The sequence below is a fragment of the Choloepus didactylus genome, chromosome 5, assembly GCF_015220235.1.
Source record: "Choloepus didactylus isolate mChoDid1 chromosome 5, mChoDid1.pri, whole genome shotgun sequence".
Lineage (NCBI taxonomy): Eukaryota > Metazoa > Chordata > Mammalia > Pilosa > Megalonychidae > Choloepus > Choloepus didactylus.
In genome coordinates this window covers 165263981-165277116 of record NC_051311.1, presented here as the reverse complement: position 1 = coordinate 165277116, position 13136 = coordinate 165263981, and the positions used below count along the sequence as shown (strand labels likewise).

The window sequence follows — 13136 nt, the reverse complement described above, 5'->3', positions numbered from 1 at the left end:
TGTATTATATCCCCCAAAATGCCATTATCTTCGATGTAATCTTGTGTGGGCAGATGTATCAGTGTTGATTAGATTGTAACTCTTTGAGTGTTTTCATGGAGATGAACCCCACCCAACTGTGGGTGATGACTCTGATTGGATAATTTCCATGGAGGTGTTACTCTACCCATTCAGGGTGGGTCTAAATTAAATCACTGGAGTCATATAAATGAGCTGGAAAACAGAAGGAACTCAGTGCAGCTGAGAGTGACATTTTGAAGAGGAGCTACAGCCAAGAGGGACACTTTGAAGAATGCACAGGAACTGAGAGAGTAGCGGCAGATGAGAGACGGTTTGAAGATGGCCATTGAAAGCAGACTTTTGCTCTGGAGAAGTTAAGAGAGGACAAATGCTCCAAGAGCAACTGAGAGTGACATTTTTGAGGAGCTGAAGCCTAGAGGGAAACATCCTGGGAGAAAGCCGTTTTGAAAGCAGAACTCTGGTGCAGACACCAGCCACATGCCTTCCCAGCTAACAGAGGTTTTCTGGACACCAGTGGCCATCCTCCAGTGAAGGTACCTGATTGTTGATGACTTACCTTGGACACTTTATGGCCTTAAGACTGTAACCTTGTAACAAATAAACTCCCTTTATAAAAGCCAATCCATTTCTGGTATTTTGCATTCCAGCAGCATTAGCAAAATGGAACAGAGGTGTATCTTCCCTAAGAGGAAGGAGGTGGGGCCCAGCTCTACTACCCACCTTCCCTTCAGAACCAGACCCCAGAGCCTGGGGGAAAACAGCTAAAACAGAAAGTAAAGGAGCCACACCTCCTTACACCAGTCGGGAGCAAAAGGCTGACAGGAGCAACCTGCTGGGAAAGGTAGGAAAAGCATAGCAGCTACAGACATCACAGGAAATACTGTCAATCTCTAAGACACATCTGCAGGGAGACTTGAAACTGAATATAACCCCACTCTGAGATCTGAACCCTTTCTGGTCTGGGAAAATCTGATTGGGGTAACCAAGGAAACCAGATGCCTAGACAATGGAAAACTACAATCTACACTAGGAAAAACAAAGGAACAAACTTACACCTCAATCAAGATATAGTTGAGATATTGTTTCACTTTAATGAAACAATCCATTAAAGACATTCAAAGAAATATGCTAAATCAAATAAAAAACCAATCAAGTTCAGGGAAGATATAGCAAAAGAGATGAAGGCCATAAAGAAAACACTGGGCGAACATAAGGTAGAAATCAACAGTTTGAAAAAACAACTGGCAGAACCTATGGAAATGAAAGACACAACACAAGAGTTGAAAAACACAGTGGAGACATACAATAGCAGATCTCAAGAGGCAGAAGAAAACACTCAAGAACTGGAGAACAAGACACCTGAAATTCTACACACAAAAGAACAGACAGGGAAAAGAATGGAAAAATATGAGCAACGTCTCAGGGAATTGAATGACAACATGAAGCACGTGAATGTACGTGTCATGGGTGTCCCAGAAGGAGAAAAGGGGCAGAAGCAATAATAGAGGAAATAATCAATGAAAATTTCCCATCTCTTATGAAAGACATAAAATTACAGATCCAAGAAGTGCAGCATACCACAAACAGAATAGATCTGAATAGGCCTATGCAAAGACACTTAATAACCAGATTATCAAACATCAAAGACAAAGAGAGAATCCTGAAAGCAGCAAGAGAAAAGCAATCCATCACATAAAAAGGAAGCTTGAAAACTATGCGCAGATTTCTCAGTAGAAACCATGGAAGCAAGAAGGCACTGGTGTGATATATTTAAGATATTGAAAGAGAAAAACTGCCAACCAATTATCCTATATCTGGCAAAACTGTCCTTCAAATATGAGAGAGAGCTTAAAATATTCTCTGACAAACAGACAATGAGAGAGTTTGTGAACAAGATACCTGTGCTACAGGAAATACTAAAGGGAGCACTACAGAGTGATAGGAGAAGACAGGAGTGAGAACACAATCTTGGAACACAATCTTGGGTGATGGTAGCACAGCAATGTAAGTATGCTGAGCAAAAATGACTGTGAGTATGGTTGAAAGAGGAAGGTTAGGAGCATGTGGGACAACAGAAGGAAAGAGGAAAGATAAAGACTGGGACTGTATGACTCACTGAAACCTAGAGTGCTCAACAATTGTGATAAAATATACAAATATGTTTTTACACAAGGTAGGACAAATGAATGTCAATCTTGCAAAGTGTTAAAAATAGGGTGGTGGGGGAGAATGCAGGGGTGTTGGGCTTCCCCACTCCATGGTTGCTGATGTGCTCACAGACATTGGGGACTGGAGGTTTGATGTGCCAAGCTCTCTACCGTGGGACTTGCCCATGGGAAGACTGTTACTGCAAAGGAGAGGCTAGGCCTGCCTATAACTGTGCCTAAGAGTCTCCTCCTGAATGCCCCTGTTGCTCAGATGTGGCCCTCTCTCTCTAGCTAAGCCAACTTGGCAGGTGAAAGCACTGCCCTCCCCACTACGTGGGATCTGACACCCAGGGGAGTGAATCTCCCTGGCAACATGGAATATGAGTCCTGGGGAGGAATCTAGACCCAGCATCGTGGGATGGAGAACGTCTTCTTGACCAAAATTGGGAAGTGAAAGGAAATGAAATAAGCTTCAGTGGCAGAGAGATTCCAAAAGGAGCCAAGAGGTCACTCTGGTGGGCACTCTTACGCAAACTTTAGACAACCCTTTTTAGTTTCTAAAGAATTGGGGTAGCTGGTGGTGGATACCTGAAACTATCAAACTACAACCCAGAACCCATGAATCTCGAAGACAGTTGTATAAAAATGTAGCTTATGAGGGGTGACAATGGGATTGGGAAAGCCATAAGGACCACACTCCCCTTTGTCTAGTTTATGGATGGATGAGTAGAAAAATAGGGGAAGGAAACAAACAGACAAAGGTACCCAGTGTTCTTTTTTACTTCAATTGCTCTTTTTCACTTTAATTATTATTCTTGTTATTTTTCTGTGTGTGGTAATGAAGGAGTCAGGGATTGATTTAGGTGATAAATGCACAACTATGTGATGGTACTGTGAACAATTGAATGTACGATTTGTTTGGTATGACTGCATGGTATGTGAATATATCTCAATAAAATGAATTTTAAAAAAAGAAAGAAAAAGAGGGGCAAAAAAAAAACTAAAGGAAGAATGGGGGACAGTTTGAGTGTTCTGTTTTTACACTTTTTTTTTCTTGCTTTCACTTTTTCTGGTACAAGGAAAATGTTAAAAAAATAGATCAGGGTGATGAATGAACAACTATATGATGGTAATGTGATCAATGGATTATATACTTTGGATGATTGTATGGTATGTGAATAAATCTTAATAAAAATTTTAAAAAAAGGAAAATAAAAAAAATAGGGTTGTATTGGGGAAAAAGTAAAATCAATGCAAACTGGAGACTACAGTTAACAGAAACATTGTATTGTGCTTCCTTTAATGTAACAAAGGCAATATACTAAAGCTAAATGCCTGTAAGAGGGGGACATAAGGGAGGCGTATGGAACTCTTGACACTGGTGATGTTGTCTGACTCTTTTATTCTACTTTAGTCTAATTCTATCTCTCCTTTCGTTGCTTTGTAGCTGTTACGGTTTTTTTTTTTTTCTTTCTTTTTCTTTTGTCTCTCTACCTTCTTTGACTCTTCCTCCTTTTTTGTGGAAGAAATGGAGATGTCCTTATATAGATAGTGGTGATGGTGGTGAACACATAAATACATGACTATACAGGGAACCGTCAATTGTTTACTTAGGATGGAATATATGGTGGGTGAACAAAACTGTCTTAAAAAAATAAACAACAGGTTGATGAAGAAAACTTGAAGGCACTATATTGAGTGAACTAAGTCAGACACATAAGGACAAATACTGTAGGGTCTCACTGATAGGAACTAATTATAATATGTAAACTCATAGACATGAAATATAAATTACCAGGATATAGAAAGAGGTTAAAAAATGGGGAGCGGTTGCTTATTACGAGCAGACCGTTCAATTATGTTGAATTTAAGTGCTTGGAAATGGACAGAGGTGACAGTAGCACATTATTGTGAGAATAACTAACAGTGCTGAATGGTGTGTGAATGTGGTGGAAAGGGGAAGCTTAGAGTCATGTATGTCACTAAAAGGAAAGTTGGAAGTTAAAAGATGGGAATGTATAAACAGTGAATCTTGTGGTGGACAATGTCCATGACTAACTATACAAATATTAGAAATCTCTTTCACGAACTAGAACAAATGTATGACATTATAACCAGAAGCTAATAATATGGGGGCATATAGGGAAAAAATACATACTTATTGCAAACTATGTACTACAGTCAGTACTATTTTAACATTCTTTCATCAGCAGTAACTAACGTACTATACCAATACTATGAGTCAATAATGGAGGGGTGGGTTAGGGGTTTGGGAGGATTTGAGTTTTCTTTTTTTGTCTTTATTTCTTTTCTGGAGTAATGGAAATGTTCTAAAAATTGAAAAAAAATTAATTTTGGTGATGGATGCACAGCTGTATGATGGTAAGGGGCAATTGATTGTGCACTTTGGATCTTTGGATAATTGTATGGTATGTGAACAATCTCAATAAAATTAAATTTAAAAAAAAATACCAGCTTTATGAAAAGCTAGAATATGTGATGTGATGGCATAGAGTTTTCATGAGCTTTATCACAGTAGTCACACTGGAAAATTATATTACATGGTAGCAGAAATAGGTATTTTTAGGTGTTGTGTATATTTTGCCTTAAATCATATTATAGATATAAGGTAATAAATAAAATCCATCATGTCTTTCAAATAAAAAGGTGTAGACCCATTTAAAAAGGGGCAGAAGACATGAACAGACATTTTTCTGAAGAGGAAATACAAATGGCCAAACAGTACATGAAAAGATGCTCATCTTCACAAGCTATTAGGGAAATGGAAATCAAAACCACAATGAAATACCATTTCACATGTACTAGAATGGCCACTATTGAGCAAACAGGAAACTACAAATGTTGGAGAGGATGTGGAGAAATAGAAACACTTATTCACTGCTGGTAGGAATGTAAAATGGTATAGCCACTGTGGAAGACAGTTTGGCGGTTCCTCAGAAAGCTAAGCATGGAGCAATCTCATGACATGGCAATCCCACTACTCGGTATATATCCAGAAGATCTGAAAGCAGGGATGCATACAGACATTTGTACACCAGTGTTAATAGCAGCATTATTCACAATTGCCAAAAGTTGGAAAAAACCCAAGTGTCCATCAACAGATGAATGGGAAACAAAATGTGGTATATACATATGATGGAATATTATTCGGCATGCAACAACATGGAAGAACCTTAAGAACATTATGCTGAGTGAAATAAGTCAGACACAAAAGGACAAATTGTATGATCTCACTAATATGAACTAATTATAATATGTAAACTCATAGACATAAAATGTAGAATAGAGTTTACAAGGTTATAGAATGAGGCTAGAGAATGGGGATTAGTTGCTTAATATGGGCAGAATTTTTAACTTATATGTTTGGAAATGGATTGAGGTGATGGTAGCATGTTATTGTGAGTATAATTAACAGTGCTGAATTGTGGGTGACTGTGATAGAAAAGGGAAGTTTAGAGTCATGTATGTCACCAATAGGAAAACTGGAGGATAAAACATGGGAATGTATAAACGGTGAATCTTGTGGTGGATGATGACTGCTCTCAAATGTTCTGGATGATAGGTGGGTGGATAGATAGATAGATAGATAGATAGATAGATAGATAGATAGACAGACAGACAGACAGATATGGCAAAGGCGGCAAAGTGTTAAAATTCGTGAATCTGGGTATCTCATGGTTGTGTTGGGGTATGTTGCAGTTCTCTGTATGGGTTTGTATTATTTTTGCCACCGCCCTGTAAGTTTGCAATTGTTTCAGTACTTTTGAAAGTTAAAAAATAAAACTATTGCCGAATTCATGTGCACATTCTGCTCCCTTGCGTTTACCAAGAATCAATTCTATTTCTTCCCAGACCTGTTCACACCCGTTGTACTTGTTTTTCAGTTTGTAATTCAATTAATAATTATGTAATACTATTATGAAGCAAGTTTGAAGAAGTGTTATTTCTACAACAATCAGATTTGGAAAGGGTAGATTAAAACATATTGCTTTTTTAAAAATGAGTTGCTGAGGCAACTGTAAAAGATCTGGGGAGGGATAGCAAAAATTTGTAAGGATTCTACGTTATGAAAGATAATCTACAACCTCAAGAAAACTTGGCCTTGCACGAAAACATTAGCAAAATTTAAGAATTTTTTATTTTTTTATTTTTATTTTTTTACAATTCCTCAGTTTTGTTTTTGTTCATTCTTCGATCTTGAGGGATATCTGTGTGATGACCACTCTGGCTTCTTCATGTTGAAAAGGGGTGTCAGCCTTATGAGGTAGAGGAATACAACTGGTTGTTGTTCCTGGAGAGACTGGTACCTCTGGGTTTCAGGGCTTAACTGGTGTAGGAAATATGAGTATTTTTTTAAAGTAAAAAGAATACACCTAAGTTATGTATGTGCCAGTTATTCTTTTTTTAATCAATACTTTTCAGTTCGCCAACTTTGAGGACTGGTGTTGTGAAACAAGCTGACACCCCTCTAGAAACAGAGGTGAGGGAGGAATGGCAATTTCCATTCAAGTGAAAGGCTGATGAAAGTGATAAATAATAGTAGATAAATTAAAAACAAGTCTTATTTTAAATATATAACCAGGAATATTTTCTAGCTGTTGCTTTGGAAAGCTGCTTAACAATTAATGGAAATAAAGAGCCATGTACTAGTGATTCATTTTAGAGGGCAATTTTTTGAAACTTTTAACATGAAATACAGGCATATTAGTATCAAGGGCAAAATGATATGCAGTGAAAGCTGAGTCCTCTCTCACTCTCACCCTTCACTTCTCTGCCTTGAGACAACCACTGTGAAACATTCCTTCTGCATCCTCTCAGCGATAGTCTATGCACATTCCAGCATAAAAACATGAATAATTTTAGTTTTCAAAAACTGTAGCATGTGTTGTATTGCATCCTACTGTTCTTAATTTGATTTGTTTTCACTTAGTAGCATAATCTTGAAGCCTTTTTGGAGATACATGACCTTGTTCTTTTTAGCAGAGACATCCAATTTCACTGTATGGATGAATTCCAGCAGGAAGGGTAATGCTCCCAGAGGCATTTTGGAAATCTGTGGGATTCTGACATTTCATGGACTGGGCTGCAGAATGCCAGGCATATTACAATGCATGAGACTGTGCCACCTCACTTTCAAACTCCGGCCAGATGTTTATGTACATGGAAAACTCAGGTATAACCATCTACATCTAGAACTCCATTTTATGCCCAAGCACAGAGTGGTGTGGCTTTGGTTTGGGTTGTTGGCAGGTTTAGTATCTGCTGCCGGGCATGCAATTAGCAAGTACTTAGACAGAAGCATGTACATTGTTGTCTGGAACTTTATCGACAGTGCTCTTCATTTCAGAAAATCATGTGAGATTATTGCCCGTGGCACTGAACACAGCCAAACAGTCCCCTGTGTCATCCAGGTCAGAGAGGCCCAAGCTTTTCCAGAGAGAAATGCATGGTTTTTTATTATCAATGATTTCCCTTTTCTTTCTCCTTAATTGTTAAGTTAGGACATTACTATATATATATAAAAAAAGACGTATGTAAGAAAGTTATACCTACAGTTTGAATTCAGTTTGGTAAGGGATATTGTTACAAAAGAATCTGAAAAGGTTGAGAACCTCTATGTTAATAGGTTACTGTAATTTATTTAAGCAGTCTTCTATTGATGGATATTTATACCATTGTCAGTTATTCAATGGTATTTGCTTAGCTCCCTAAAATTGCATCCGAACGGAGCCATTGAATGAGACAAAGCAAGAAAAATTTAAACATGGACTAGACAATAATATTCTAGAGTATTCGAGATCATAAAGATAAACAATCTGACTTTCTCATGCATTTAAAGCAACCCTGCCATTAAAACAAATATATTTACTTTTCACCACCAATGACAGTAGCTTGGTCCAAGCCACGTCACCTTGCCCCAAGATAAAATAGTAGCTGCCTACCCAGGTTCCAGAGTCCTCTCATCCACCACAGATATTAGCAATTCACCAAAGTGATCCTTTTAAAATGTAAGGCGACCCACCGCTGGCTCCCGGGGCGCAGAGAGGGGCTACCGCCAGCGCCGCCGCCGCCGCTGCCGATTAGCGTTCCCCTGCTGCTCCCCTCCATGTGCCCGGGCGCCGCCACTCCCCTTCCTCAGGCCGCCGCTTGCCCCGGGGTCTATGGAAGTAATGGAAGGACCTCTCAACTTGGCTCATCAACAGAGCAGAAGAGCAGACCGTTTATTAGCTACAGGGAAATACGAAGAGGCTATTTCTTGTCACAAGAAAGCTGCAGCATATCTTTCTGAAGCCATGAAGCTGACCCAGTCTGAGAAGGCTCATTTATCACTGGAATTGCAAAGGGATAGCCACATGAAACAGCTCCTCCTCATCCAGGAGAGGTGGAAAAGGGCAAAGCGTGAGGAAAGATTGAAAGCCCAGCAGAACACAGACAAGGATGTAGCTACCCATCTTCAGGCATCTCACAAACCCTCTGCTGAGGATGCAGAGGGTCAGAGTCCCCATCTTACTCAGAAGTACAGCCCTTCCACAGAGAAGCATCTGCCTGAAATTCAGGGAGTCTTTGACAGGGATCCAGACACACTACTATTTTTACTTCAGCAAAAGAGTGAGCCAACAGAGGCATGCATTGGAAGCAAAGCCCCAAAAGATGATAAAACGATTATAGAGGAGCAGGCAACCAAAATTGCAGATTTGAAGAGGCATGTGGAATTCCTTGTGGCTGAGAATGAAAGATTAAGGAAAGAAAATAAACAGTTAAAAGTTGAAAGGGCCAGACTTCTAAAAGGTCCAGTAGACAAGGAGCTTGATGTAGATACTGATTTTGTAGAAAAATCAGAGCTTTGGAGCTTGCCACCACATTCAGAAACTGCTACAGCCTCTTCAACCTGGCAGAAATTTGCAGCAAATACTGGGAAAGCCAAGGACATTCCAATACCCAATCTTCCTCCCTTGGATTTTCCATCTCCAGAACTTCCCCTTATGGAGCTCTCTGAGGACATGCTCAAAGGACTTATGAATAATTAAAATGGAAGGCCATAAAAGAGGTGAGAAGAGGAAATAATACCATTAATCCAGCAAAACAAACAAACAAAAAAGGGAAAACCACATGCCAGGGTGATCTCAGAGATGCACCATCATCTGGCATACTGTAGGAGAAGAGGCGTTGCCAGGACTTGGAAAACAGTCACTGTGAAACATGTTGCATATCTGAATTACAGCTAATGATTCTGCACTGGGGAGACACTAACTCTTGGAGGCTCACTTTCTCCTGATACAAACCAAATGGCTACCTGGAATAATTTTTTCAAGCAACAAGTACTTTTCTTATCTTCAGGGTTAAAATGTATAAAAGTATGTTATGTGTAGTTAATCTATAATGCCATAAATGATAATGCCCTAAATAATATGATAGCCTGAGGGGCTGCCTTGTATTTGAAACATGCTTTTTGTCATGCATTGACTGTATGCATTTTGTTATGCACATTTTCTTTGTTTAAAAAAGGTGTGTGAGGTACATACCTTTCTAGATGAAACTATATGTGCCACACTTTGCACTACTCATAACATAATGATAACCTCAAGACTATCAGGAGAAATATTTAAATTTCCATTTTATGAAAAAAGGAACCAAATTCTTAGTTATGCTTTTTTAAAAAATTATCAGTTTACATAATTAATCAGGGTGCATTTTAAGTTCTAACTTTTTTTTATTTTATAACGCATCATTTGAAAATACCAAGGAAATATCCTTCTGTTTTTAATGATGCATGAGTGAAAGTAATGCTAGTTGGCACTATTTGATTGTAAGAAATCAATAAAGTAATTGTGTTTTATACCCTTGTTGAATGTGATTGGTATTAAAAAGCAAGTTTTGTGTAGCTTCTCTCTGTGTTGTAAACTTTGAATATGAATTTTAACAGATGCAGCCAAATGTTAATTTGGTGTGTTAACCATTTTCATTGTTTTATAAGTCAGGGTGACAGCGCACAGAAGTTCTGAAGTTAAATGTGTTCCCAGCCTTTTTCTTGACTCTGCATACATGGTAAATGCTCAGGGCCGTGCCAGGTTGGAAGCAGTGGTTCCCGAGGCATCTGCCGCCTACCCAGAGCACAGTGGCTGGGGAATTGCTGCCTTGGCATTCATTCTCTTCTCTGCAGAGTCTGCAGATGTTCCAGGAATGGGAAGTGTAAGAGGAGGATACAAGCAAAACTTCTTGGCATGTGGAAAACGTGGACTTAGTTTACTGTATAGAAATATGCGAGTGTCAGAATATGGGTGAACACCGTACTGCTTCCTGCCAGGGAATTAAGGACAATTGGTGGGTTGAGGGACTAGGGTTGGTCTCACATGTTCAGTAATGAAATTAGCCTAAGTAAGTTCAAATGAAGTGAACAATTCAGAGGTCGTATTTTTCCCTGTCTCATCTTACTGCAGATGAAACCAAAAATAAACTACCTCTTAAGATTAAAAAAAAAAAAAAAATGTAAGGCAACATTGCCTTAAGGAATAGATTTTTAGACTTTACAGCAAAAGCACAAACAGCAAAAGAAAAAATAGGTAAGTTGGGCTTCACCAAAATTAAAAACTTTTGTGCAGGTAAGGACATTATCAAGAAACTGAAAAGACAACCAAGAGAATGGGAGGAATAATTGGAAACCATATATCTGGTAAGGGCTTAATATCAAGAATATATAAAGAACACCTACAACTCAACAACAAAAAGACAAACAACCCAATGAAGAAATGAACAAAGGACATGGATAGACAGACATTTCTCCAAAGAAGATAGACAAATGTCCAACAAGCATCTGGAAAGATGCTCAACATCGCTGGTCATCAGGGAAATGCAAATCAAAACCACAATGAGATCACATTTCACACCCAATTAGATGTCTATTACATTAAAAAAAATAAAATAACAAGTGTTGAAGAGGATGTAGAGAAATAGTAATGGTGGTGGGAATGAAAAATGGTCTGGCTGCAGTGGAAATCAGTTTGACAGTTCATCAGAGGGTTAAGTATAGAATTACCATATGACCTGGTGTTTAATTTGCTAAGTTGCTGAAAGCACATACCATAAAATGGGTTGGCTTTTAACAGTGGGAATTTATTACCTTACAAGCTTACAGTTTTGAGGCCATGAAAATGACAAATCAAGGCATCATCAAGATGATATCTCCTTCTTGAAGACCAGCTGCCATTGTCACATGGCAAGGCAGCTGGTGGTGTCTGCTGGTCTCTCCCTTCTCTTCCAGGTTTCCTTGCTTCCAGCTTCTTGCTTCTGTGGCTTTCTCTCTGTCTGAATTTCATCTTCTTATAAAGGACTCCAGTAACAGGATTAAGACCCATCCTCAGTGAGATTAAGTTAAGATCCTACTCACCAAAAAATCCTACTTAAAATGGGTCCACACCCACAGGAGTGGATTAACTTTAAGAACATACTTTCCTGGGTACATACAGCTTCAAACCATCACAACTGGCAATCCCATGTCTAGGCATGTAGCCAAAAGAATTGAAAGCAGGAAGTCGAGTAGACACTTGCACACCAGTATTCATAGCAGCATTATCCACAATTTCCAAAAGGTGTAAACAACCCAAGGGTCCATCGACCGATGAATGGTATATACATACAATGGAATATTACTCAACCTAAAATGAAGGAATGAAGTTCTGATACATGCCATACTATATGGATGAACCTTGGAAATATCATGTTGGAAGTAAACATGATGAAAACATGTTGAAAACATCATAAACCAGACACAAAGGGACAGGTATTGTATTATCCCACATATATGAAACAGCTAGAATTTGCAAGCTCATGGAGACAGAGACTGTAGTACAGATTATGGGGTGGGGTAGAATGGGGAATTCATGAATAATGAATATAGGGTTTCTCTTTAGGGTGATGGGAAAGTTCCGGTAATGGAGTGACAGTAGCACAATGTTGTGAATGTGATTAATCCTGCTGAATGATACGCTTGGGAGTGGTTGGGATGGGAAAGTTTCTATTGTACATGTATCCACAATTAAAAATCAACAACAAAGAGCAACTAAAGAGACAATGACAATTAAATGCAATATGTGATCCTATATAGCATCTAATAATGGAGGAGAAAAGGCTGAAAAGGACATTATTGGGACATTTTGGAGATGGCTGTTGAAAGCAGAAGCTTGGAAACATTTGGAGATGCTAGCCCAGAGTTTGCTGGAGAAGCTGAGAGAGACAAGCCCAGAGACATTTTTGAGAAAGCCATTTTGAAATGCAGCCCAGGAGCAGATGCAAGCCACGTGACTTCCCAGCTGATAGAGGTGTCCTGGATGTCATTGGCCTTTCTTCAGTGGAGGTATCCTCTTGTTGATGCCTTAGTCTGGACTATTCTATGGCCCTAGAACTGTGATTTTGTAACCTAATAAATTCCCCTTATAAAAGCCAAAAAAAAAAAAATTGAGATACAAACTGAAATTTTTATATTAATGTTAAATGTTGTGAACTTGATAACTGTACAACTGTACAGTTACAACCGGTTACATAAGTGAGTATCTTTGTTCATAGGAAATGTACATGGAAGTATCGTGTGTCCAAGGAACATAATGCGTGCAACCTGCTCCCAAATCTTCAGAAAATAGATAGATAGATAGATATGGCAAAAGGTTAAAATTGATGGATCTGGGTATCTGGGATTAGAAGGTATGTTAAGAGTTTTCTGTATGGGTTTTCTGTTACTTTTGCAACTGTTCTGTAAGTGTTAATATATTCCAAAATAAAAAGTTTGAAGGAAAAATATAAAGCAAATGCTGTCATTCCTGTGCCCAAAATTCTGCCAATATATAGATCTTATTTGGATTCAAATTCACATAAACAAACTGGAAAAAATTTTTCTATGTCTGTTGGTAAAATTTGAACAGTGACTAGATAGTTAATGAAATTAAGAGATCATTA

The 13136-nt window shown here is 38.6% G+C and overlaps 1 protein-coding gene across 2 annotated transcripts; it reads left to right on the top strand.

The window, feature by feature from the left end:
- Positions 1-8215: 8215 nt before the first annotated feature.
- Positions 8216-9223, top strand: LOC119535060 (nuclear receptor-binding factor 2-like). 2 transcript variants are annotated; one of them, XM_037837590.1, is made up of 2 exons: positions 8281-8380; positions 8466-9223. In XM_037837590.1, the coding sequence occupies exons 1-2, from the start codon at positions 8296-8298 to the stop codon at positions 9215-9217; spliced, it is 837 nt and encodes a 278-aa protein (XP_037693518.1). In that variant the 5' UTR covers positions 8281-8295; the 3' UTR covers positions 9218-9223. The 2 variants fall into 2 exon arrangements, with proteins under 2 accessions (XP_037693517.1, XP_037693518.1); XM_037837589.1 differs by having other exon boundaries at positions 8216-9223.
- Positions 9224-13136: the final 3913 nt, after the last annotated feature.